This window comes from Micromesistius poutassou (genome assembly GCF_964030765.1).
Source record: "Micromesistius poutassou genome assembly, chromosome: 1".
Lineage (NCBI taxonomy): Eukaryota > Metazoa > Chordata > Actinopteri > Gadiformes > Gadidae > Micromesistius > Micromesistius poutassou.
Genome location: NC_140271.1, coordinates 10,051,552 through 10,078,651, shown reverse-complemented (window position 1 = coordinate 10,078,651; position 27,100 = coordinate 10,051,552). Strand labels below are relative to the sequence as shown.

General features: G+C 43.4%; 1 protein-coding gene across 1 annotated transcript; it reads left to right on the top strand.

Moving 5' to 3' along the window:
* Positions 1 to 3,622: 3,622 nt before the first annotated feature.
* On the top strand, positions 3,623 to 6,106 carry LOC311383069 (dual specificity tyrosine-phosphorylation-regulated kinase 4-like; the record flags this gene model as incomplete). Its single annotated transcript, XM_084488557.1, has 10 exons — positions 3,623 to 3,630; positions 3,743 to 3,881; positions 4,031 to 4,167; positions 4,326 to 4,538; positions 4,677 to 4,815; positions 4,919 to 5,000; positions 5,109 to 5,281; positions 5,366 to 5,426; positions 5,553 to 5,649; positions 5,929 to 6,106. The coding sequence occupies 10 exons, from the start codon at positions 3,623 to 3,625 to the stop codon at positions 6,104 to 6,106; spliced, it is 1,227 nt and encodes a 408-aa protein (XP_084344683.1).
* Between the last annotated feature and the right edge of the window lie 20,994 nt (positions 6,107 to 27,100).

Genomic DNA, 27,100 nt, shown 5'->3' with positions numbered 1-27,100 from the left:
CATATTGAAGACGCTTCTGATCTGAAGAGATATTGCTCGACGATTTCGACGATTTCCTTCTGATTATAAATAAGTGTCTTTAGTCTCAGTATTGTTTCTGCAAGGAACGAACGGTCCCAGTTGACGGTTTGATCCAGTAGGAAACAAAGGTAGGTTTCCGTGACTTTCCGCCACTCTTTTGAGAAAAGTTCGATTTTTTTTCTGGCAGATAATTGTCAGGTAAATAGGATTAATTTTGAGTTATAGGCCCTGTCTGTCGTGTTGGTTTAATATTTGATCTGATGCATCGTTTCTCCGTGATATGAAGGCGTCCCATAGTGCGGCCCTCAAGTCGGCCCAATCGGTTTTCTTTCCCCCCTGACCTTTAACCGCTGACCAAAGTCTTCATCAAAATATGAATTAATAACTTAATTGACCTAATTAACTATTGTAGCCTATTAGTGCTACGTTAGGCCTATGTTGATTCAACTTCAAAGTCATCAATCCATCCAATCCGTGACACTGAACACTACAAAAAGATAAGTGCTGGGGAAACGTCCCCTGGTTAAATCACGGCCCTAGGCGGTAAATCCTCGCAGGGCGAGGAGAGGTGAATTGTTAAGAAAGAGAAAGACGACCCTTTGATTTTGTTTGATCAGATAGTTCCCGTACAAAGCTTATTTTTTTTCTGCAGGATGACTGAAAACGATAGACATTTAGACATTTAGACATTAGTTTTGACCCACTGGCTAGTTCTCTGACATCTCATTGCACTTGAGAATCGCGTCTTGATATTGTAAGTTAAAATGTTAATGCAGAGTCACTGAATTAGCCAGCAATTCTTTAAGATATAAAGACAGCCCTATACAACCTTACGCACCTGTTTAATAGATCGTTGAAGTCGAGGTTTCGGATGCAAATAGTTGTGCTCTGTCTCACGTCAAATGTGAACATTTCCTAATAAATAATAATAATAATCACAATAGTAACAATATTATTATTCATAATAATAACCACAAAAATAAGCAACGTGAAGTTGCATCACGCCAGGCGCCATAGTCTGAGACAGAACCGTCAGACCATCAGACACAGCGACCCCAACACGGTGTGACGTCACCTTCACGTCCCCTTATAAACGCATTAAAAATATCAATCTTAAATGATTCTAAATATCAAATATCTAACACAACCTCCCTCTCCTTGTATTGTATCAGGAGTTTAGGAACATGGATGCCCGCCTCCCCAAGCGTGCGCCCAAGCCCAAGCCTCCTGCTCAGAAGAGGATCTTGCTTCCAGCGCTCACCCAGACCCCCTCCGCCGTGACGGTGACCTGGTCAGTGTTCCTGGTGAACTAGTCCGCTAGTGTCCTACATGTCCACATTACTTACATCATTTCAAATGAGACTCCCCGCTATAAGCTATGTGTATAGTGCATACACAGAGACATGGTATATGTTATGCATCACAGCTCATGGTGTTGGCCAATATGTCTACCTGTACGTTCCTGTATAGAGGGATGAAAAGGACATGTAGAACACCACATGAAACCCTGACTTGCAAAACACAAAAAAGTTTTTTAATTCTAATTCAAAAGACTTCAATGCAAAGTACTCAGTAACCACCACTGAGATCATAACCATTGCGTGTTTCCTCCCTCAGGAATCAGGTGCCAGTCGAATGGACGGACCCTCTGCCCCCGCTGGTCTTAAAGTCTGCGGCGGTGAACAAGGCTCCTCTTCAGAAGGGGAAGACCCGCGTCCTTCCAGACATCATCAAGACCCAGCAGAGACCCGTCCTCCGTGATGGTGTCCTGGTCAGTATTCCTGCTGAACTAGTCCGCTAGTGTCCTACATGTCCAAATTACTTACATCATTTCAAATGAGACTCCCCACTATACGCTATGTGTATAGTGCACATGGACATGGTATATGTTATGAATCACAGCGCATGGTGTTGGCCAATATGTCTACCTGTGCTACCTGTATGATGGGATGAAAAGGACATGTAGCCACATGAAACCCTGATTTGCTAAAGACAAAAAAGTGTTGTAATTCTAATTCATTCATGCGAATCGCTCAGTAACGTCCACTGAGATCATAACCATTGCGTCTTTCCACCCTCAGGAGCCAAAAATCAAAAATAGGGTCCACTGGAAGGACCCTCTGCCCCCGCTGGTCTTACAGTCTGCAACGGTGAACAAGTCTCCTCTTGAGAAGAGGAAGACCCCCGTCCTTCCAGCGCTCACCAATACCCAGCAGAGACCCCTCCTCCGTGATGGTGAACTGGTCAGTGTTCCTGGTGAACTAGTCCGCAAGTGTCCTACATGTCCACATTACTTACATAATTTCAAATGAGACTCCCCACTATACGGTATGTGTATAGTGCATACCGGTACACATTGACATGGTATATGTTATGAATCACAGCTCATGTTGGTGATAAATATGTCTATCTGTGCGTTCCTATATAATGGAATGAAAAGGACATGTAGAACACCACCATGAAACACTGATTTGCAAAACACCAAAAAGTGTTCTAATTCAAATGACTTCAATGCAAAGCGCTCAGTAACGTCCACTGAGATCATAACCATTGCGTCTTTCCACCCTCAGGAGCCAATAAAAAGGAAGGACCCTCTGCCCCCACTGGTCTTGAAGTCTGCGGCGGTGAACAAGGCTCCTCTTCAGAAGGGGAAGACCCCCGTCCTTCCAGACATCATCAAGACCCAGCAGAGACCCCTCCTCCGTGATGGTGTCCTGGTCAGTATTCCTGCTGAACTAGTCCACTAGGGTCCTACATGTCCACATTACTTACATCATTACAAATGGTTAGCCTAATAGCATCATTGCCTAAGTCATATTTTGGCCAAATTGTGATATCCAACCTAACTCTACCCTCCTAATGCTGCTGATTCACTGTGCCTTATTGGCTATAGCATAAGCCAATCAGACTGCTCTTTTACATTCCATAATCTGCCTAAGTCAGCTATTTGATTCAGGCCTTTATGACACTAAATACTAGATGCACCTTAAAATGTGCCTTAGGTAAATGATGCTTTGGGGCTCTGAACAAAATGACACAGGCTTGACACCATTGCGTCTTTCCTCCCTCAGGAGCCAATGAAAAGGATGGACCCTCTGCCCCCGCTGGTCTTAAAGTCTGAGGCGGTGAAAAAGGCTCCTCTTCAGAAGGGGAAGACGACCGTCCTTCCAGACTTTGACACGACCCCCCAGAAAGACCCCCGCCCTGCTGCTGAACTGGTCAGTGATCTGCTCCTTAAGTCCCAATTGCATCTCATCTTCTCAATGTTACGAAGAGGATGTTCAGTGTTCACGTGTGTGTGTGTGTGTGTGTGTGTGTGTGTGTGTGTGTGTGTGTGTGTGTGTGTGTGTGTGTGTGTGTGTGTGATTTCTATCTTGGACCAAAAGCTGCAGAGAATGCAGAAGGAGAAGTACCGGTGGTGTGATGGCCAACGATTGCCCGCAGCAGGTAGATAGATAGATAGATAGATGTATACTTTATTAATCCCCAGGGGAAATTCAAAGTCACAGTAGCTTGAATACGTCATCCATAGCATACAACATAAACTAGATGATAAAATCAAATAAAATATCCATATGGATAATATGGACAAATAAAAGATATGCTAAGGTGCTCTTGGATAATGTGTGTCATGATGGTAGTGCTGCTGAGCAACAAGGCCTCAACATGCTCCCTGTGTCTCGTTTCTTTCCCTGCATACAGATGCCTTGTCAATCTTCAGAAAACACCTGACACCATTTGAGCGGAGGGAAATCAAAGAGTACAAGGAGGTGTGGTACCTTGGCATAGCTGCAGAGAAGATCCAGCAGAAATGCACCTTCCGCCATGGTTATGATGACCGCCAGGGACACTACAAGATGGTAAATAAATACCCACACGTGTCCCCCAGAGGGATCCTACCACAAACCCTTTCAGAGTAGAAGAATGGGCTTTGTTGGGTCCAGCGAGATGTATTTATATTTATTCACCGTTGGTTCTCTCATGTTATGAATGGTTTTTTTAAATGCAGGTTGTCAAAGACCACATCGCCTACCGCTATGAGGTCCTGGAGCTGATGGGTCAGGGCAGCTTGAGTCGAGTCCTCAAGTGCAGAGACCACAAAACCAAGCAGCTGGTAGCCATGAAGGTCATTGCAAAAAACCCAAGGTATCCTATCATGGATCAAGCTCAATGATAGAGTGCAATCGTTACATTAAATGTACATTTCACATTTTACCATTCAAATCACATTCTGTCATCAATATGCCAATCCATATGATCCTAAACAATTACTATCCATGAACCTCAAACCAACCAATCAATAGGTTTGCAGATGTGGCGATGGCAGAGGTGGAAATTCTGGAGCTTCTCCAAAAGAACGATGTGCCTGGCGTGGCCAACGTCGTCCACATGAAGGAGCACTTCCACTTCCGTGAACATGTGTGCATCACCTTTGACCTCATGGGGTGGGTTTGGAACACAAAAGCTTCATATCATGCCCACTCATATAGAAATAAGACACCAACAACAAACAAGGTGTTTGTAATTGATAATATCAGTGCCAATAACAATACAAATGTTGCTTCAAATATCTCTGCTTGACAAAGGCATTAGGTGAAAGAGAGAAAGACCTAGGACAAAGCTTTATGAATCCTCTCAATGTTTAATCTTTCCAGAAAGAACCTGTATGAGGGGATGAAGGAGAGAGGGTTCAGAGGGCTGGGCACCTCTCAGTTGAGGAGCCATGCCATCTCTCTTGTGCAGTCTCTCCAGTTCCTTGGTAGGACCGGCATCATCCACTGCGACCTGAAACCGGTAGGAGCCTAATCATAATCTAAGTCCTCCATGTTGACACATTTAGTTAGAATATACACTTTATGCACATGGCTTTTGGAATCAATATCTATTTTCTGTTTAGGAGAACATCCTGGTATCAGAAGATGACTCAGAGGTCATAAAGGTGGCTGACTTTGGGTCAAGCCTCCTGGAGCATCGCAACAGTGAGGGTTTGGCCTTTTACCTTGACCGAAAAACATCAATCTTTAAAGGTAGCTGTTTATTTCTGAAGCTAATGTTCATTTCAATGATCACCTTGTCCTTCTCCACAGCCGATCCTTTTGCCCAGACACTGACCTACAAGTCCCCAGAAGCTATTCTGAAGAGGGCCTACAGCAAGGCCATTGACATGTGGAGTCTGGGCTGCATCTTAGCTGAGCTCAAGACAGGCCAGATCCTATTTGATGTGCACCATGAGAAAGCGCTAGTGCTGGAAATGGCGAAGGTAATGAATACCTAGTTAGGTTGGCAATAATATTTCAACGCCAGACTGTTATTCTAATGGGTCGGTGTGCGTGTTCTGTTGAAGCTGCTGGGTGTTCCTCCATTGGATTGGCTGAAGAGGACCACGCTTCGGGACGAGCTCTCTGGTGAGTAGAAACTAAACCACCCGCAAGTTGTACTCCCAGTGACACGACACAATGTCCTTGGTCTCTTGGTTGTTGTGTACTTCAGTTGTTGTTGTTGTGTGATGTTGTTGTGCGACGTTAATGCAGGTCCAAGCAACAGCAGAGACATGACCAGGCTGAGTCTGTCTAGGGCCCTGGACACGGAGGACGAAGTCTTTCTGGACTTCATCCAGAGCTGTCTCGAGTAGGTGCACCTCCACTCTGACCCAAGTGTGACGTTTGATACGGTCCATTGAGTCCTCGCTTATGTATTTATTCGAACCTGTGCTATGTTAAGTTGTTATGATGGGATACAAAGTAGTCTTGGAGGTTGCAGCACTAGAACCAGGGTCAGGTCGTGACAATTGGCGGGAAATTATTTAGCGCAATTTAGTGCATTATTTAGCGCAGGAATCAATGTCTTCTACATTCAGCGTGTTGCAGATATGTTGATCCCTGTTCTTGTTGACCTGGCGGTGTTAAGATACGAGCCGGAGAAGCGCATGACCCCGGATGAGGCCATGCAGCATCCGTGGATTCTGGAGCACTTCCAGAGTCCCAGCTCCAGTGCGGCCACTTCTCCTCACCAGTCCAATAACTTGGAGCACATGGTGGACTCTGCCAGCGATGCAGCCCCGTCCACCTCCGGGGCAGGGCCGTGACCGGTCGGGGCCATGGAGGAGGAGGCAGGAGGCAGGAGGAGGGAGGGGGCGCTGAATAAAGCCGGTCCCTCCATCACGGCGACATGCGTCGTTACATGAGCCCACCAAGTGAGTCGTTGCTCATTTTCGTGTTGTTATAATGACCAACAGTTTTGTCCATACAATGTTTGATCTCATATTAGATACGAAAAAAGACAAAGACAAACAAGTTGTTTGTAATTGATAATATCAGTGCCAATAACAATACAAATGTTGCTTCAAATATCTGTGCTTGACAAAGGCATAAGGTGAAAGAGTGAAATACCTAGGACAACGCTTTATGAATACTTTTAATGTGTAATATTTCCAGAAAGAACCTGGATGAGGTGATGAACGAGAGAGAGTTCAGAGTGCTGGGCACCTCTCAGTTGAGGAGCCATGCCATCTCTCTTGTGCAGTCTCTCCAGTTCCTTGGAAGGGCCGGCATCATCCACTGTGACCTGAAACCAGTAGGCGCCTCATCATCTAAGTCCTACATGTTGACACGTTTTGTTTTGAATATACACTTAATGCACGTCTTTGGTATTCAATGTATATTTTCTGTTTAGGAGAACATCCTCGTATCAGAAGATGACTCAGAGGTCATAAAGGTGGCTGACTTTGGGTCAAGCCTTCTGGAACATCGAAGCAGTGAGTGTGTGGCCTTTTACCTTGACCGAAAAACACCCATCTTTAAAGGTAGCTGTTTCTTTCCAAAGCTACTGTTCATTTGAATGATGAACCTTGTCTTGTGTGCGTGTTCTGTTGAAGCTGCTGGGTGTTCCTCTAAAGGGTATGCTGAAGGAGACCCCGCTTCAGGACTTGATCTCTGGTGAGTAGAAACTAAACCATCCTCCAGTTGTCCTCCCAGTGTCACGATAAAATGTCCTTGGCCTCTTGGTTTGCTGTGTACTTCAGTTGTTGTTGTTGTGTGATGTTGTTGTGTGACGTTAATGCAGGTCGAAGGAGACAGCAGACGCATGACCAGGTGGTGTCTGTCTATGGCCCTGGAGACGAGGACCAACTCTTTCTTGACTTCATCCAGCGCTGTGTCGCGTAAGTGTACCTCCACTCTGACCCAAGTGTGACGTTTTATACGGTCCCCAAGTCCTCACTTATGTATTTATTCCAACACGTGCTATGTTAAGTTGTTATGAGGGGATATAAAGTAGTCCTGGAGGTTGTAGCATTAGAACCAGGGTCAGGTCGTGACCATCGGCGGCAAATCATTCAGTGCACATGTAAGGAAATAATGTCTTCCACATTCAGCGTGTTACAGATATGTTAAAGCCTGTTCTTGTTGATCTGGCGATGTTAACACACGAGCCGGCAAAGCGCATGCTGAGGCCATGCAGCATCCGTGGATTCTGGAGCACTTCCAGAGTCCCTGCTCCAGCGTGGACTCTTCTCCTCATCAGTCCAGTAGCTGGGAACACATGGTGGACTGGTGGACCAGCAACGCAGCCCAGCCGAGTCCCAGGACATATACCGTTACATGAGCCCCACAAGTGAGTCATTTTTGTGTTGTTATAATGTCCAACAGTTTTGTCCATACGATGTTTGATCTGATATTGGATACGAAAAAAGACATTGGAGACTAAAGCTTTGCAGTCCACGGATGTGGTAAAACATACGTTTAGACTCCAATGTTGTTATTGACATTTTCAGACCAACCCTAGTTTACCATTACCATCTCATCATCAACCTTGAGACGAGTTAAAACTTAAAAAGACCACATCACCTTCTAAACCCTTTCCTTCACGAAGGGACGGATGCCTGTCCCTTTCATCAGGCCATCACTTACTGCTGAGCAACAAGGCCTCAACATGCTCCCTGTGTCTCGTTTCTTTCCCTGCACACAGATGCCTTGACGGCCTACAAAAAACACCTGACACTGTTTGAGTAGAGGGGAATCAAACAGTACATCGAGGTGTGGTACCATGGCATAGCGTTAGAGAAGGTCCAGCAGAATTGCACCCTCTACCATGGTTATGATGACATCAAGGGACACAACACAATGGTAAATACTGACATGTGTTCTCCTTAGGGACCACAAACCCTTTCAGAGTAGAGGAATGGGCTTTGTTGGGTTCAGTGAGATGTATTTATATTTATTCACAGTTGGTTCTCTATGTAATTAATGGGGCTTTTAAATGCAGGTTATCAAAGACCACATCGCCTACCGCTATGAGGTCCTGGAGCTGATGGGTCAGGGCGGCTTCAGTCGAGTCCTCAAATGCAGAGACCACAAAACCAAGCAGCTGGTAGCCATGAAGGTCATTGCGAACAACCAAAGGTATCTTATCACGGATCAAGCTCAATGACAGTGTTCAATCGTTACATTAAACTAACATTTCATGTTTAACCATTCAAATCACAGTCTGTAATCAATATGCCAATCCATATTATGCTAAACAATTACTATCCTTGAACCTCAAACCAACCAATCAACAGGTTTGCAGAGGCGAAGGCAGAGGTGGAAATTATGGACCTGATCAAGGAGAACGATGACGTGGCCAACGTCGTCTACGTGAAGGAGCACTTCCACTTCCGTAACCAAATGGACACACATTTGGACATGCAATAAAGTATTATCTAATCTAATCTATCTAGTCTAATCTAATGTATGGAGAATATCATGCTTCAAATGGAGCAGGATATCTCCTGCCGTCTCGGTACCTCTGGTGGTACTGAGACGGGTGACTGGTGGGTGGAGGCCGTGGAATCGACCCCCAGCTTGCCTGACACTGGGTTGTTGTCAGACGGAGCTGCTGAGGATGCAGAGATGGTGGCGAATCGACGACAGAGACTTGATGCTACACAAAATGTCCGCAGGAGAGACAAACTGAAGAAAAACCTCACGCACGGCTGGACGTTGATGTTAAGAAGCAGCTCTTCCCAAAGAGGAGCTGCACCATTTGTTCACAGACTGAGTGCTACTGGGGGTTCAGGAGATACTCCACAACCCACACTAGGTGAAGGAAAGCTCTCTGGTGGTTCCTGTTGTGCAGGGCCTGACAATTTGAGAAGGGTCCAGCGTCAGCTGGACACTTATTACTCCTGTCTTTTGTTTTATTTGTTTTATTTTGTAATCTCTTCCATGTTTGCATGTCAATAAAACAGTTTTGTTTGTTTAATACTGGCACTAAATGTCCATACTGTACATCCTTTGAATGTGAATGTACATACTGAACATACTGTGCCTACAATGGGCCGTGGCAGTGGTGTTGCATTACGCCTAAAGGCTTTTCCAAAGAAGGAATTGGCCGAGCGCACGCCTGGTGCTGAGGCCCATAGCTTATGGCAGCTATCAGATGGAAGATGTCTGCCTACAAGCATAGTGAAGAGATTGCTCTCTTTTATTACTCCCTTCTTTTGTTTTATTTGTGACATGTCTTATTTTATAATCCTTTAATATTTAATAGTGCAGCCCTACATTCAAATGTGGCGTTGTCAGTTACAAGCCCAAAACCTTGGCAAGACATTTGTTCATATTGTATTTCATGCCACCAAATAGTCTACAGTAAATATGGGGATCTCACAAGTCACGACAATATATATATAATGTATATATACACATGCACGCGCGCACACACACACACACACACACACACACACAGGGCCACGGTCGAGAGGTCATCTCTCTCATGACGTCACAATGAGCTGCGTAAGGTTATTTTTCAGAATCTTTAATGTTTGCATTTGTCATGACAACTGTCACTCATATTGAAGACGCTTCTGATCTGAAGAGATATTGCTCGACGATTTCGACGATTTCCTTCTGATTATAAATAAGTGTCTTTAGTCTCAGTATTGTTTCTGCAAGGAACGAACGGTCCCAGTTGACGGTTTGATCCAGTAGGAAACAAAGGTAGGTTTCCGTAACTTTCCGCCACTCTTTTGAGAAAAGTTCGATTTTTTTTCTGGCAGATAATTATCAGGTAAATAGGATTAATTTTGAGTTATAGGCCCTGTCTGTCGTGTTGGTTTAATATTTGATCTGATGCATCGTTTCTCCGTGATATGAAGGCGTCCCATAGTGCGGCCCTCAAGTCGGCCCAATCGGTTTTCTTTCCCCCCTGACCTTTAACCGCTGACCAAAGTCTTCATCAAAATATGAATTAATAACTTAATTGACCTAATTAACTATTGTAGCCTATTAGTGCTACGTTAGGCCTATGTTGATTCAACTTTAGTCATCAATCCATCCAATCCGTGACACTGAACACTACAAAAAGATAAGCGCTGGGGAAACGTCCCCTGGTTAAATCACGGCCCTAGGCGGTAAATCCTCGCAGGCCGAGAGGTGAATTGTTAAGAAAGAGAAAGACAACCCTTTGATTTTGTTTGATCAGATAGTTCCCGTACAAAGCTTATTTTTTTTCCTGCAGGATGACTGAAAACGATAGACATTTAGACATTTAGACATTAGTTTTGACCCACTGGCTAGTTCTCTGACATCTCATTTCACTTGAGAATCGCGTCTTGATATTGTAAGTTAAAATGTTAATGCAGAGTCACTGAATTAGCCAGCAATTCTTTAAGATATAAAGACAGCCCTATACAACCTTACGCACCTGTTTAATAGATCGTTGAAGTCGAGGTTTCGGATGCAAATAGTTGTGCTCTGTCTCACGTCAAATGTGAACATTTCCTAATAAATAATAATAATAATCACAATAGTAACAATATTATTATTCATAATAATAACCACAAAAATAAGCAACGTGAAGTTGCGTCACGCCGGGCGCCATAGTCTGAGAGAGAACCCTCAGACCATCAGAGACAGCGACCCCAACACGGTGTGACGTCAACTTCACGTCCCCTTATAAACGCATTAAAAATATCAATCTTAAATGATTCTAAATATCAAATATCTAACACAACCTCCCTCTCCTTGTATTGTATCAGGAGCTTAGGAACATGGATGCCCGCCTCCCCAAGCGTGCGCCCAAGCCCAAGCCTCCTGCTCAGAAGAGGATCTTGCTTCCAGCGCTCACCCAGACCCCCTCCGCTGTGATGGTGACCTGGTCAGTGTTCCTGGTGAACTAGTCCGCTAGTGTCCTACATGTCCACATTACTTACATCATTTCAAATGAGACTCCCCGCTATAAGCTATGTGTATAGTGCATACACAGAGACATGGTATATGTTATGAATCACAGCTCATGGTGTTGGCCAATATGTCTACCTGTACGTTCCTGTATAGAGGGATGAAAAGGACATGTAGAACACCACATGAAACCCTGACTTGCAAAACACAAAAAAGTTTTTTAATTCTAATTCAAAAGACTTCAATGCAAAGTGCTCAGTAACGTCCACTGAGATCATAACCATTGCGTCTTTCCACCCTCAGGAGCCAAAAATCAAAAATAGGGTCCACTGGAAGGACCCTCTGCCCCCGCTGGTCTTACAGTCTGCGACGGTGAACAAGTCTCCTCTTGAGAAGAGGAAGACCCCCGTCCTTCCAGCACTCACCAATACCCAGCAGAGACCCCTCCTCTGTGATGGTGAACTGGTCAGTGTTCCTGGTGAACTAGTCCGCAAGTGTCCTACATGTCCACACTACTTACATAATTTCAAATGAGACTCCCCACTATACGGTATGTGTATAGTGCATACCGGTACACATTGACATGGTATATGTTATGAATCACAGCTCATGTTGGTGATAAATATGTCTATCTGTGCGTCCCTGTATAATGGAATGAAAAGGACATGTAGAACACCACCATGAAACACTGATTTGCAAAACACCAAAAAGTGTTTTAATTCTAATTCAAATGACTTCAATGCAAAGCGCTCAGTAACGTCCACTGAGATCATAACCATTGCGTCTTTCCACCCTCAGGAGCCAATCAAAAGGAAGGACCCTCTGCCCCCACTGGTCTTGAAGTCTGCGGCGGTGAACAAGGCTCCTCTTCAGAAGGGGAAGACCCCCGTCCTTCCAGACATCATCAAGACCCAGCAGAGACCCCTCCTCCGTGATGGTGTCCTGGTCCGTATTCCTGCTGAACTAGTCCACTAGGGTCCTACATGTCCACATTACTTACATCATTACAAATGGTTAGCCTAATAGCATCATTGCCTAAGTCATATTTTGGCCAAATTGTGATATCTAACCTAACTACCCTCTTAACGCTGCTGATTCACTGTGCCTTATTGGCTATAGCATAAGCCAATCAGAGTGCTTTACATTCCATAATCTGCCTAAGTCAGCTATTTGATTTAGACCTTTATGACACTAAATACTAGATGCACCTTAAAATGTGCCTTAGGTAAATGATGCTTTGGGGCTTTGAACAAAATGACACAGGCTTGACACCATTGCGTCTTTCCTCCCTCAGGAGCCAATGAAAAGGATGGACCCTCTGCCCCCGCTGGTCTTAAAGTCTGAGGCGGTGAAAAAGGCTCCTCTTCAGAAGGGGAAGACGACCGTCCTTCCAGACTTTGACACGACCCCCCAGAAAGAGCCCCGCCCTGCTGCTGAACTGGTCAGTGATCTGCTCCTTAAGTCCCAATTGCTCTCTCATCTTCTCAATGTTACGAAGAGGATGTTCAGTGTTCACGTTGTGTGTGTTTGTGTTTGTGTGTGTGTGTGTGTGTGTGTGTGATTTCTATCTTGGACCAAAAGCTGCAGAGAATGCAGAAGGAAAAGTACAGGTGGTGTGATGGCCAACGATTGCCCGCAGCAGGTAGATAGATAGATAGATAGATGTATACTTTATTAATCCCCAGGGGAAATTCAAAGTCACAGTAGCTTGAATACGTCATCCATAGCATACAACATAAACTAGATGATAAAATCAAATAAAATATCCATATGGATGATATGGACAAATAAAATATATGCTAAGGTGCTCTTGGATAATGTGTGTCATGATGGTAGTGAAAATAAATACCTACAGCATTGCAGGGAAGCCAGCATTAAATATAGACAATAAAAAGTAATATAATTTTAAAAAGTATAACAGTGCAAGGATAAAGTTGAAAGAAAACCAGTGTTAAATATGTAGACATTAATAATGTAAACAGTAGGATAGTCAGTCCATGCCGGGGGACGGGAGGGGTTGTGCATAAGGGCTAATATAGCCAGTAACCAGGTATAAACATTAAACAGTCGAGAGTCAGTACGCTGTTAACGAGAGGTAGTGGAACTGGAAGTGGTGGAAAGGGAGACAGACTACGCAGAGAAGTCTATCCCTCCTCTTCCTCCCTTCAATGACACAATGTACAGTTGTATGGCCCTTGGGATAAATGATTTCCTCAGTCTGTCAGTTGTATATGGCATTATGCGTAGTCTTGAGCTGATCATGCTCTTCTGGAGTGGATGACAGTCTTTGCCCAAGATGGTGAGCAGTTTGTTGTTAGGTAAACACACTAGTGGTGGAAATCTTAATGTAGGTAATGTTGCTGTGATTATTTGAATGCTAGTTGTGAGAAATGGCCCATCCGTCAGCCATTAGTGAGTGTAACGCTTTGTGAGATTTGTGATCGGTTTCCTGTCCCTGTAGGTGATCATTTAGATTGCAAATGTCTGCCGGCTCATATCTGATCAATCAGGTCGTCTCTACCCTGATTGGTTTGGGAAATCCATCTTGTTCTCTCTCTTTTGAACTCTTGAATCCTACCTACAGCACCATTTAAACCACTGTGTTTGAAAGCATAGCATTTCAAACTCCAGTGCTTCATGAAGAACAGGATACACACATCACTTCCTGCTGAGCAACAAGGCCTCAACATGCTCCCTGTGTCTCGTTTCTTTCCCTGCACACAGATGCCTTGTCAATCTTCAGAAAACACCTGACACCATTTGAGCGGAGGGAAATCAAAGAGTACAAGGAAGTGTGGTACCTTGGCATAGCTGCAGAGAAGATCCGGCAGAAATGCACCCTCCGCCATGGTTATGATGACCGCCAGGGACACTACAAGATGGTAAATACCCACACGTGTCCCCCAGAGGGATCCTACCACAAACCCTTTCAGAGTAGAAGAATGGGCTTTGTTGGGTCCAGCGAGATGTATTTATATTTATTCACCGTTGGTTCTCTCATGTTATGAATGGGTTTTTTAAATGCAGGTTGTCAAAGACTACATCGCCTACCGCTATGAGGTCCTGGAGCTGATGGGTCAGGGCAGCTTGAGTCGAGTCCTCAAGTGCAGAGACCACAAAACCAAGCAGCTGGTAGCCATGAAGGTCATTGCAAAAAACCCAAGGTATCCTATCATGGATCAAGCTCAATGATAGAGTGCAATCGTTACATTAAATGTACTTTTCACATTTTACCATTCAAATCACATTCTGTCATCAATATGCCAATCCATATGATCCTAAACAATTACTATCCATGAACCTCAAACCAACCAATCAATAGGTTTGCAGATGTGGCGATGGCAGAGGTGGAAATTCTGGAGCTTCTCCAAAAGAACGATGTGCCTGGCGTGGCCAATGTCGTCCACATGAAGGAGCACTTCCACTTCCGTGAACATGTGTGCATCACCTTTGACCTCATGGGGTGGGTTTGGAACACAAAAGCTTCATATCATGCCCACTCATATAGAAATAAGACACCAACAACAAACAAGGTGTTTGTAATTGATAATATCAGTGCCAATAACAATACAAATGTTGCTTCAAATATCTCTGCTTGACAAAGGCATTAGGTGAAAGAGAGAAAGACCTAGGACAAAGCTTTATGAATCCTCTCAATGTTTAATCTTTCCAGAAAGAACCTGTATGAGGGGATGAAGGAGAGAGGGTTCAGAGGGCTGGGCACCTCTCAGTTGAGGAGCCATGCCATCTCTCTTGTGCAGTCTCTCCAGTTCCTCGGTAGGACCGGCATCATCCACTGCGACCTGAAACCGGTAGGAGCCTAATCATAATCTTAAGTCCTCCATGTTGACACATTTAGCTAGAATATACACTGTATGCACATGGCTTTTGGAATCAATATCTATTTTCTGTTTAGGAGAACATCCTGGTATCAGAAGATGACTCAGAGGTCATAAAGGTGGCTGACTTTGGGTCAAGCCTCCTGGAGCATCGCAACAGTGAGTGTTTGGCCTTTTACCTTGACCGAAAAACATCAATCTTTAAAGGTAGCTGTTTCTTTCTGAAGCTAATGTTCATTTCAATGATCACCTTCTCCACAGCCGATCCTTTTGCCCAGACACTGACCTACAAGTCCCCAGAAGCTATTCTGAAGAGGGCCTACAGCAGGGCCATTGACATGTGGAGTCTGGGCTGCATCTTAGCTGAGCTCAAGACAGGCCAGATCCTATTTGATGTGCACCATGAGAAAGCGCTAGTGCTGGAAATGGCGAAGGTAATGAATACCTAGTTAGGTTGGAAATAATATTTCAACGCCCGACTGTTATTCTAATGCGTCGGTGTGCGTGTTCTGTTGAAGCTGCTGGGTGTTCCTCCATTGGATTGGCTGGAGACGACCACGCTTCGGGACGAGCTCTCTGGTGAGTAGAAACTAAACCACCCGCAAGTTGTACTCCCAGTGACACAACACGATGTCCTTGGTCTCTTGGTTGTTGTGTACTTCAGTTGTTGTTGTTGTGTGATGTTGTTGTGCGACGTTAATGCAGGTCCAAGCAACAGCAGAGACATGACCAGGCTGAGTCTGTCTACGGCCCTGGACACGGAGGACGAAGACTTTCTGGACTTCATCCAGAGCTGTCTTGAGTAGGTGCACCTCCACTCTGACCCAAGTGTGACGTTTGATACGGTCCCCTGAGTCCTCGCTTATGTATTTATTCGAACCTGTGCTATGTTAAGTTGTTATGATGGGATATAAAGTAGTCTTGGAGGTTGCAGCACTAGAACCAGGGTCAGGTCGTGACAATTGGCGGGAAATTATTTAGCGCAATTTAGCGCATTATTTAGCGCAGGAATCAATGTCTTCTACATTCAGCGTGTTGCAGATATGTTGATCCCTGTTCTTGTTGACCTGGTGGTGTTAAGATACGAGCCGGAGAAGCGCATGACCCCGGATGAGGCCATGCAGCATCCGTGGATTCTGGAGCACTTCCAGAGTCCCAGCTCCAGTGCGGCCACTTCTCCTCACCAGTCCAATAACTTGGAGCACATGGTGGACTCTGCCAGCGACGCAGCCCCGTCCACCTCCGGGGCAGGGCCGTGACCGGTCGGGGCCATGGAGGAGGAGGCAGGAGGAGGGAGGGGGCGCTGAATAAAGCCGGTCCCTCCATCACAGGGACATGTGTCGTTACATGAGCCCACCAAGTGAGTCGTTGTTAATTTTTGTGTTGTTATAATGACCAACAGTTTTGTCCATACGTTTGATCTCATATTAGATACAAAAAAAGACAGATTGTCTGTAATTGATAATATCAGTGCCAATAACAATACAAATGTTGCTTCAAATATCTGTGCTTGACAAAGGCATTAGGTGAAAGAGTGAAATACCTAGGACAACGCTTTATGAATACTTTTAATGTGTAATGTTTCCAGAAAGAACCTGGATGAGGTGATGAACGAGAGAGTTCAGAGTGCTGGGCACCTCTCAGTTGAGGAGCCATGCCATCTCTCTTGTGCAGTCTCTCCAGTTCCTCGGAAGGACCGGCATCATCCACTGTGACCTGAAACCAGTTGGAGCCTCATCATCTAAATCCTCCCATGTTGACACATGTAGAAACACATAAAAAATTAATAAATGCCTATAGCTACTTATGAGTAGTTCTGCTTTGTATCAAATAATATTTAAAAGGTAGGAACTCCATTTAATACGAAACAAAAACCGTTGAAATAATATATTAACCTATTTCATTTTTATGGATGGTTTAACACATCACAAACACGTTTTGGATAAACTAACTAGCGGCTAAACCGCTAGAGGTGAAACTCACGTTCACTTCATGAACCCAATGTCAGCGCAACGCCCGCACGAACCCACTAGCCCCACTAGCCCAACAACATTAAGAATGTAGCTTCATGGTTGCGATCACACAACATTCACTGAACAACCCATTTCTCTTGTTTTGACCAAAACAATAACACTCATGACCCTACTAACCCTACTCTACAAAGTATAATGTGTTACATTTGAGGAGTTTTAACCCACCTATTGTTTCACAAACAGAGACACAAAACAAAGCTTTTGTGTGTTCACACCAAATGCAACAGCGCAACACGATTCCATACAAAGTCAACGTAGAGACGCGAATCGGGCGAAATTTGTCGGCGCGACATTTTGCCCTGTCACGGGCGAGCGCGGGCTTCGCTGAAGATAATAGCCGTTTCTCAATTCGCGTTCTTGTGTGTACTCGTGTACTTCCGTTCTCGGTAACCGTCATCAGTGGTAGCCCAAGCACTGTTCCAATTCCAAATACGCGAGTACTGTCGTAAAACCCGGAAGTGTTCTCGATGAGGCCGTTCTACCGAGGATGCATCGGAGGTGACTCGTGTGGACTTGGGACCGTTAAATATCCCAGGATGCATCATCGAGTCCACTGCTGTTCCAATTGCAGTTCTCGGAAGTCTGTACTTGAAAGTCCGGACTTGCCAAGTACGTACTTCCAAGTCTGCGAGTACGTAGTCTGCGTACTTGGTATTGAAAAACGGCTGAAATATTTGAACGGCATTCGCATGAGACAGCCAATCAGAGTTCAACCGGCCGGGCCAACCGTTGCCTGCACTCTGCAGTGAACCGCAGCTCGGAGGAGAAAGTGATTGTTGCCATTTGCGACTCCCGGAGCTCTATATATAATATTATATGATATTATATAATATATAAATATCTATATAATATAATACATACGATATATATAATATCACAGCACAAAGCTGTGTGCGCCTCCGGATTATATTATTAACCCATAAACGACGGGCATTCCGACGTCTCTCCCTCTTCCACAACAGGTAAAGACATGCAATGGTGGTTATCTCGGCCATGGTTGATGAGAATGAATTGACATGAAGCACCGTTGGTGAACAAAAGACGTTGCGCGACAAAATTCACTGCGCGACAAAGTTCGCCTGACATAACTGCACAGCGACAGATTATGATTTGTCGCGCAGCAAAACTTCGGTGACAGCGCGACCAGACGAAAAATGTGTATTTTGGTGTGAACACACATTAGTCTTGCTCGCAGGATTTATTCTGCGGTAACGTGTCCCTGTGGTGTTAATGATCCCCTGGGCGCTGTGCGCCATCTAGTGGCTTGGTGAGTCATTCTAGCGAACGCCGACATTATAAAATTAGATTATTAGATTATTATAGTCAAAAACAAAAAAATAAAGGGGTCTAACTTTTATATTTTTACTAATGCCCTAAATGTATTCATATTTTTAAAGCTTTACACACATTAAGGAACTACTTTTATAACCCACTGTGCGTTCACACCAAACGCGACGGGGCGACACGATTCCATACAAAGTCAACGTAGACACGAATCGGGCGAAATTTGTTGCTAGAAAAACCTATTTGAATTTTGCCGCGACATTCGCGTGATGACAGCCAATCAGCGTTCACTCCCTGGATGACGTAACGTAACAGCCCATCAGCGTTCAACCGGCAGGGCCAACTTATTATGCCAACTTATTGGCAGGGCCAATTATATGATATTATATTATATAATATATAAATATCTATATAATATATAATATCACGGCCAAAAGCTGTGTGCCTCCGGATTATATTATTAACCCATAAATGACAGGGCATTCCGACGTCTCTCTCTCTTCCACAACAGGTAAAGACATGCAATGACGGTTATCTCATGGTTGAGAATGAATTGGGATGAAGCACCGTTGGCCGACGAAATTTGCCTAACATAACTGCACAGCGAAGGATTATGATTTGTTGCGCAACAAAACTTTGGCGACAGCGCGAAAAATGAGTCTTTTGGTGTGAACACACACTTACTGTGCATTCACACCAAAAGACACATTTTTCGCCTGTTCGCGCGACCAGGCAAATGTTGTCACGCGACAAATCAAAATCTGTCGCTGTGCAGTTATGTGTGCAGTTATGTCAGGCAAACTTTGTCGCACAGCGAATTTTGTCGCACAACATCCTTTGCCCGCCAACGGTGCTTTATGCATATTCATTCTCATCAACCATGGCTGAGATAACCACCATTGCATGTCTTTACCTGTAGTGGAGAGACGTCGCCTGTGTCGCCCTGCGACAAGTTTCAATGTGCAGTGTGAACGCACAGTTACAATAACACTAAATATAAATAATACTGTGCAAGGTAAACACTACAACCCTAGGTCTAGCGCAGGTTGAATAACCCAATAATAAAAGGCGCTCACGCCTTATGGTGCTAACCGCTCCCATTCTACCCGATGGTGATATATTGACGTCTATTAAGTTCGGAAAACACTCAAATCCTGACCCGAACTTCTCACACATTCATACAAATAAAGCAATGCTTTAAAAGGGTTGACATTTGACAACATATGCAGGCCACTGACCTGTTATAAACAGAAAATGGTCAGAACAAGAAAGACACAGACTACTCTGTTCTTCATTCAAGTTGTTTCTAGGGACGCGGGCGGCAGTGCTCCCAAGGTGCAACCAGTCCGGTGTCAACAGTTTCACCTGCCAGTTATAGTTTAAATTCCTCCCCACACTGCATATGAAGATACATAAATGATGTACTTGTTTCTAGAGTACCATACACAGTTATTTTTATGTTTGTAATTGTTATAATATTAGGAATAGGGTTAGCTTCATGCTGCATTCACACCAAAAATAAGTGGCGGTGCGGCTCCATAAAAAGTCAATGCGGCAAATTTAGCGGCAAATTTGTCGCGAGAAAAACCTGTGGCGCGAATTGATGAATGGCACGGCATGAACCCCCTGGCACGAAATTAATAAACTTGCTTGACGAAACCTCATCCGTGAGGGCATAAGCAACAGCGGTGGTCGCACAATGGAATGCTCATGGATAACCAGCGACGAGTTCTGGGTGGAGATGTTCGCAGGGAGATTCCTTACAAAAATATGTCTAATTTTCAGTTTGCAATGTGTCTGCCTGGCACAAATGCTCCCGTTGAGCGGATCTTTTTTTTTTTTTTTTGATGGCACCAGTCCGCAATTCCACAGCAGGCTGTCAAGCAAATTCACGCCTCCAACAAATGTGTGTAGGCTAATTTGAAGAGGGTTTGTCTCTGTGTTGAGATTTTTATTATTATTTTTTTTATTTTCCAAAACTTCCTTCAGCTTCAGGCTAATCATAAAAATAAACCTAGACTCACACAAAACTCATTCAATGTTTTTTCATATTTTCTCTTAAATATGTAAATTGGCCCACCAAAAATGACATGATTTTTCCCCATTAGGCTTTGTTGTGAGCAGTAGTCCCATGTACTGATATTTAGCCTAACTGTGCGTTCATACCAAAAGACACATTTGTCGCTGGGTCGCGTTGTCGCCCAAGTTTTGCAGCGCGACAAATCATAATCCATCGCTGTGCAAGTTTTATCAGGTGAACTTTGTCGCACCACATCTTTTGCCCGCCAATCGTGCCAATTTAAACTCAAGCAAAAGTGTCGTGCTGAAAATCCTCGTGAACGCGCTCCCCCGTGACAGGGCGTTCATGCCGTGCCACAAGTCAAATCTTGCCGCAGGTTTTTCTATCAACAAATGTCGCCTGATACGCGTCTCTACGTTGACTTTGTATGGAGTCATGTCGCCCCATCGCGTTTGATTTGAACGCACAGTAATAGTTCTCCATATTCAGCAGAGATAATCCCCACTTTTCTTTGGGCAATTACAATGTGTTATATCTAACTAGGTTTCAGGCCCTTCCATATAAATCCAGAAAAGAATCTTCTCCACTCGATAAATTGTTTAGAAGGTATTTCTACAGGTTTCGATTGAAAGAAAAAAGTAATTGTGCTAAGATGTTTATTTTGATTATGTCTATTCGGTTATGGAAGTCCGGTGGTAGTAAGGTCCATCTATTTAAATCTGCCTTTGTTCCTTTAGTAATCTGTAAATAATTTATAGGTATTTTGATTCCCAGGTATTTTATAATGTTGTTGTCCAAGTTGAAGTTACAGAGGTTAAGTATTTGTGCTGCAGGTGTATAATTATATGAGACTATTTGGGTTTTGTGTTTATTCAATTTATAACCCGAGTAATGACCAAATGTTTTCAAACAGGAAAATAATTTAGGCAAACTCAGATTGGCCTGGGAAAGAGTGATCAATACATAATCTGCATAGAGACAGGTCTTAAATTCAGTCTTCTTAATCCAAATTCCTCTTATTTCTTGATCTTCTCTAATCGCCTATGCTAGTGGCTCTATAAATAAAGCAAACAAGACTGACCTTAATGGGTGGCCCTGCCTACAACCTTTTTTCAGGCTGAACAGGGTTAGTTAAACTGTCGTTTATTTTTTTTAATTTTTTTTTCTGGCTATATGAGAGTGGTACAAGTTTTTTTTAATAGAATAACTGAGCTATTAAAACCAAATTGTTGCAGTGTTAAGTATAAATATTTACAGCCGACCGAGTCAAATGCCTTTTCTGCATCGAGGGTGAGAACAATAGATTTATCCTTGTTTTTACTCATACACTGAATTTTTTGTGTGTTATTTACTTAGGAAAAGCGTTAGAAATTACACTTGAAATTGTAGTAAATTCTACAAGGGCGATCATCAAGTGAACTTTACTTGCAGATGTTTCTTTTACTAGCAAACTTCAGGTAACTTGTCATTGAATTTTACTCTTTCCTTCTTTGTAAGTTTTACTTACACTCTGACTGCTTCAAACTGAAAAATCTCACCTGAAATCAATGGCTTTTCAAGGTAATTTTTAAATACTTCCAACTTTTATTTATGGACTATATTTAAGTAACATTTACACAACATTTTACATAATTTTTCTGCAGTTTAAATTGCCTAAATTTGTTCTCAATGTTTTTGTTTATTGAAACAATGACTTATATATATATGAAAAATTAAGTAACTGTTTAATTTAACAACATTTATTTTTCTTAAGTGAAAAATATATTTTTCAATAAAACATTTTACAACAAGTTTGCATCGCAAAACAACAACAAGGTATATAGTTCACCCTAAGATGATTTTTTTTAAATTATTTATTATTTTAACAAAGCCAAAACACAATTTTGTGTTTTTTTTTCAAAACATCTAGGAATGTCTAAACTGCAGGACACTTGGATTACTTCAGATGAGTGGTATGGAATCTTTTTTTTTGATTCATGACATTTTTTGGATGTTTGAAACCAAGTTGCAGTTCACTGCAGTTTTCCGAGAAACAAATATCTCGGCAAACTCCCAGATGAGCATGAATGTTGACAAAACTTCAGTCCTTCTATCAGCATCGGGGTGAGTAGATGATGACAGAAATGTCATCTTAGGGTGGCTGAAATGGGTCTGAGGTAGCTTGTTAAAGGCACAATGACAAGTTCAGGAACTGTAGGAATCTTTTGGATCCTTTTTAACCTTAAACTCTCGAAAAAAACATTTTACATGCTTCAGGAACCTTTAGTGCATCTTAAAAGACATACTAGATTAAAATTTTAGTTCTGTGATGACTATCATATTGATATATCACACAAGAATGCTCAACATTTGTTTGTTTTTGCCTGAACAAGGACTGAAACAGTTTTCAGGCCAACCAGCATGCAAAATAAACATACCAGGGTTCAGAGGCAGCAGCAGAGACAGCAAGTGACATAGGAGGTTGGTCAATAAGTACACACACACACACACACACACACACACACACACACACACACACACACACACACAGCATGACAGATTCATGATTTGTTCTATAGATTGATAACAACCTCTTGTCACCTCAGAAGATGTCGCTAGTTCAAGTGTGGAGGAACCTGCTGCCTCTGAACCCACACCACCAACACCACGACCCCCTGCTGCTGATGCCACTCCTGCTACTCCTCTTATCGCCCCAGGTATGTCATTTAACATGAGAGAAATTACATTTATTTCATGCTACACTTCGTTTGTGGTCATGAGGGTCCCTATGCGTGAATTATGTTTTGAGTATGACTAGTTATGTATTCATAGCCTTTCATGTTGAATGTATTTTTTGTCTGTTTCCTGACCCAAAAATGTTGTCTCCTTTTCAAACAGTGAGGAGAAGGAGAGTGGAGGGGAGGGGGGATGACCTGGAGCAGTGCCTCCTCGAGGTCTTGAGGAGACCGCCCCCACCTGCTCCAGCGCCTCCACCTCCTCCAGCACCTCTCCGAGGACAAACATTTTTTAAAATCTCTCCTTCCTTCCCTGCAACGATTGCCACCCCATGCCAAAGATTTTATATGAAGCAAACAGTTATTATAACCCAGTGTTGCATAATTTGGACAATTAGGCCAGGTTCACTGGGGTGACAATCGTTGCAGGGAACGATCCATGCCCATTTTTTCTTTACACACACACACACAGCACAAATAAATTATTTTTTATTAAAAAAAAGTGGCTTCATGTTCTTTATTTAAAAAATACAGTTGACACTGTTTATGCTACTCTGTATGCTTAATTTATCTGAAGGTAACCATAGCTACTTTTTGATAATTTGGTGTAATGTATATGTAGACATGCCAAAGTAAAGCTGGTTTACCTCTATACAATTAAATTGGGTCTCTCCAGTTTCGTGTAAAAATCATACATTTACAATGGCAGGAGTAATATTTCATCAACATAATTGATCTATTTATTGTATTTGACTACATACTATACTATTGTCGGCAGAGGATAATCAATCATTGGAATATGTAATCTGCAACGTCCACTAAATGGCGCTGTCTACCATGGAAAATGTTTATATTTGATGTTCGATTTCGACACACAACTTTTATGAAACTACCACTCACCGGAGACAGATGGACAGGCGCTCCGAAGCCGAGATGGAGCGCCTGTAGTTGGTGTCCAACCGTGAAATCCTAGCACCGATCCTAGCTAGCAGGTCATCAAACTGGGCCGGAGTCAACCTCAAATTCCGCTGGAAGTGGTCGTCGTCCAGACGGAGCTCCTGGAGAAGACGGTGAAATTCACCGAGCTCTGTACGGCTCCGATTTATATGATGAACCCATAAACGACGGGCATTCCGACGTCTCTCCCTCTTCCACAACAGATACAGACACGCAATGGTGGTTATCTCGGCCATGGTCGATGAGAGACTGAATTGGCATGAAGGACCGTTGGCGGGAAAAACGCTCCGCGACAAAATTCGCCCCGCACACATGTATTAGCGACAGATTTCGCATGTTCGCACGAACAGGCGAAAATTGTGTCTTTTGGTGTGAACGCACAGTTAGGCTCATGTATGGTTCCATGGTTCGGCTGGACCATATGTAGTGAGCCTCAGTAGGGGTTGCGAACGCAGCCTTTCCTAGCTCCTCCCCCTGCACCCAGGTGCACTATAAAAGGGCCAAGATGGCTGAACTCAACCTCTGCTGGTTGCCTACGAGGGTGGTGAGTAGGGTCCCCGCTTTTTAACAGTTTTGAGTTCCAATTTTCCCTTTTTATTAATTTGTGTTTATTGTTTTTAGGATCCCTGCTGCTGTTCTGTTTTAGTTTTGTTTCTGTTCTGTTTTAGTTTTGTTCTGTTTTAGTTTTGTTCTGTTCTGTTTTGGTTCTGTTTTCCTATTTTGTTTTGTTTGCTTTGGTTAAGTTTTGCTTTTGTGTTATTTCCCCTTTTCTGTTTTATTGTTTGACAATTGGGTTGCTGGTTTACATAACCTCTTTTGTTGTTTGGTTTGGTTTTACTCCAGTTTTCTTTATTTAGTGTTTATCATTATTGTAATGAAACAAACTTAACATATATATTGTCTCTGCCTCTATCTCTTTTAGATTTTCGAACCTGTGTCCTTATAATTTCTGTACGGTAATAGTTTAATTTTCTTTGTTCTTCATTTCCTGGGGTGCAATTCCCCAGGTGGCGTTGTCTGTCCCTCTTCAGTTATCTCCCCCCGTTTATATTGAGTTTTATAGAGTCCCGCCACACATAAATCAGTCGTTGCTGCAAAATAATCCGCAAGATTTGAAAAGGCCAATGGAGCGCTCAACCACCACCCGAGCGGGCACATGCACATCATTGTCGTTTTGCTGAGCTTGTGGGTTTGTGGGTTGGGGAAGGGAGTGAGGAGCCAGCTCCTCAGGGGATACCCACTATCTCCTGCATGATAATTGTAGGTTGTAAAATGTTGGAAAACCACTCTACATAACCGTTTTTTTATGACACCAAAAATGCACATATACATACCCAGAAGCCAACCATCCTGCACAGTGCCAGGCTGGAGCCTTCTTCCTACACTACTTTGTCTCAACATAAAAGAGTCGTGGGTTGAGCCTGGCCAACAAGCCACGACATTTAAAAATGTCATGTCTGTCATGTCATCGCATATGATTTGCACATTGACTGAGTGGTATTGCTTCCGATTGACATAAGCATACTCATTATCAGTCGGTGCTTTTATTGCAACATGTGTGCCGTCAATAGCTCTGATTACATTAGGAAAACCGGACATTGCGGCAAATTGCATTTTAATGTTGGCCTGTTCAACAGCAGTATAGGGAAACTTTATGTAGCAAGGGGTCAATTCAATGAAACATCTCCACACGGCTGGCATAATCACGCTCAGTGATGGCTGTGATATGTGATATGCCGGACCTATCGGCAAGCTCGCGCTGGAACATCCCGGTAGCCAAAAATCCAAGGGTGGTCAATACTTGTACCTGCACAGGTATGGACCTATTCCGGCGAGTAGGCCGTTCTAAAGCTAGTTCCAGTTCACCACAGATTTGCACGAGAATGGCTCTAGGAAGCCTGAAACGGCTTATTAGCCATTCATCATCGTGGGCCAGGTAATCTTCGTGGTCTCTAAAAACGCGCTTGCATCGCATATCTCTCGCCGAATTCTCGAGCAATGCCAAGGCTGCCATATTTGCGCACATTAGAATACAAAGGCCATCAGACCATTATTTATAGGCCTTGCATTATTGATAGGCCAATAGGGGTATTAATTTCAAATGGCCACAGGCTTATTGAATATAGGCCTATTTATCAAGGTAATTAATGAAACTTTTAAGTGATACATAATATTGCCTTTGTAACATATTTCAGCCATAATATTCTCGTGATACATTTTAGCTGTAATACTCTCACATAGCCACATGAAGCAGCACCGAGCATAGTTGAGAGGTAATTTCCCCTTACAATCACCAGAGGGCAACACTGAGCACATTTGACAAATTAGGCAGTAATACTCTCACACAACCTCAGAGGGCAGTACTGAGCACATTTAACAAAGTTACAACATTTACACATAGGGGCAACAACGGACACACAGATGAAGTGAGCAAGTTTTTAGAGCCGTAGAAGAAGTCTACTTTTACCTGTTTATAAAAAGCAACAGCTCAACAGAGGCAGGCAGAATCTCTCGGTGGCAAATAAAGTGAGTTAAAAGCGATCCTGTCTCGGCGGCCTTTCCTGGACTAAAATATCATAACACCTTAATTCATGTTTCATAATGGGTGCTTTTTATAAAATTAATAAACAAATCCAAAGTCATAGTATGTGGTGCGCAATGTGCGTTGGGTAACGGGAGGTAGCGTGTTCTTCTTTTCGAGTTATTGGCGGTTTGCAAACCAATATGGTGCATTACCGCCACCAACTTCCTGTGGTCATCTTCGGAGATCACTGTTTGAAAAACTTTGCGGGACCTTTACTCCAGGGTGAAAGAATGCATAGAACTGCGCACTCTTTTCCACAAGGAATTTTTCTATAAATCACGACGTTGGCGGTGAAAGATGCGTACGCACATTTCATCCCTGTTTCTGCAAGATTTTCGTGCGCAGAGACCTTTATAAATGAGGCCCCTGGACAGGCAAGTTGACGGCCTCTCAATTTTGCACGGTAATTCCCCATTTTCCATTTCATCCTCTGCTGCCACCCATAAAGGCCATTAAAAGATCGTGGTTCCCTGAGACATGGGAACTTTTCGA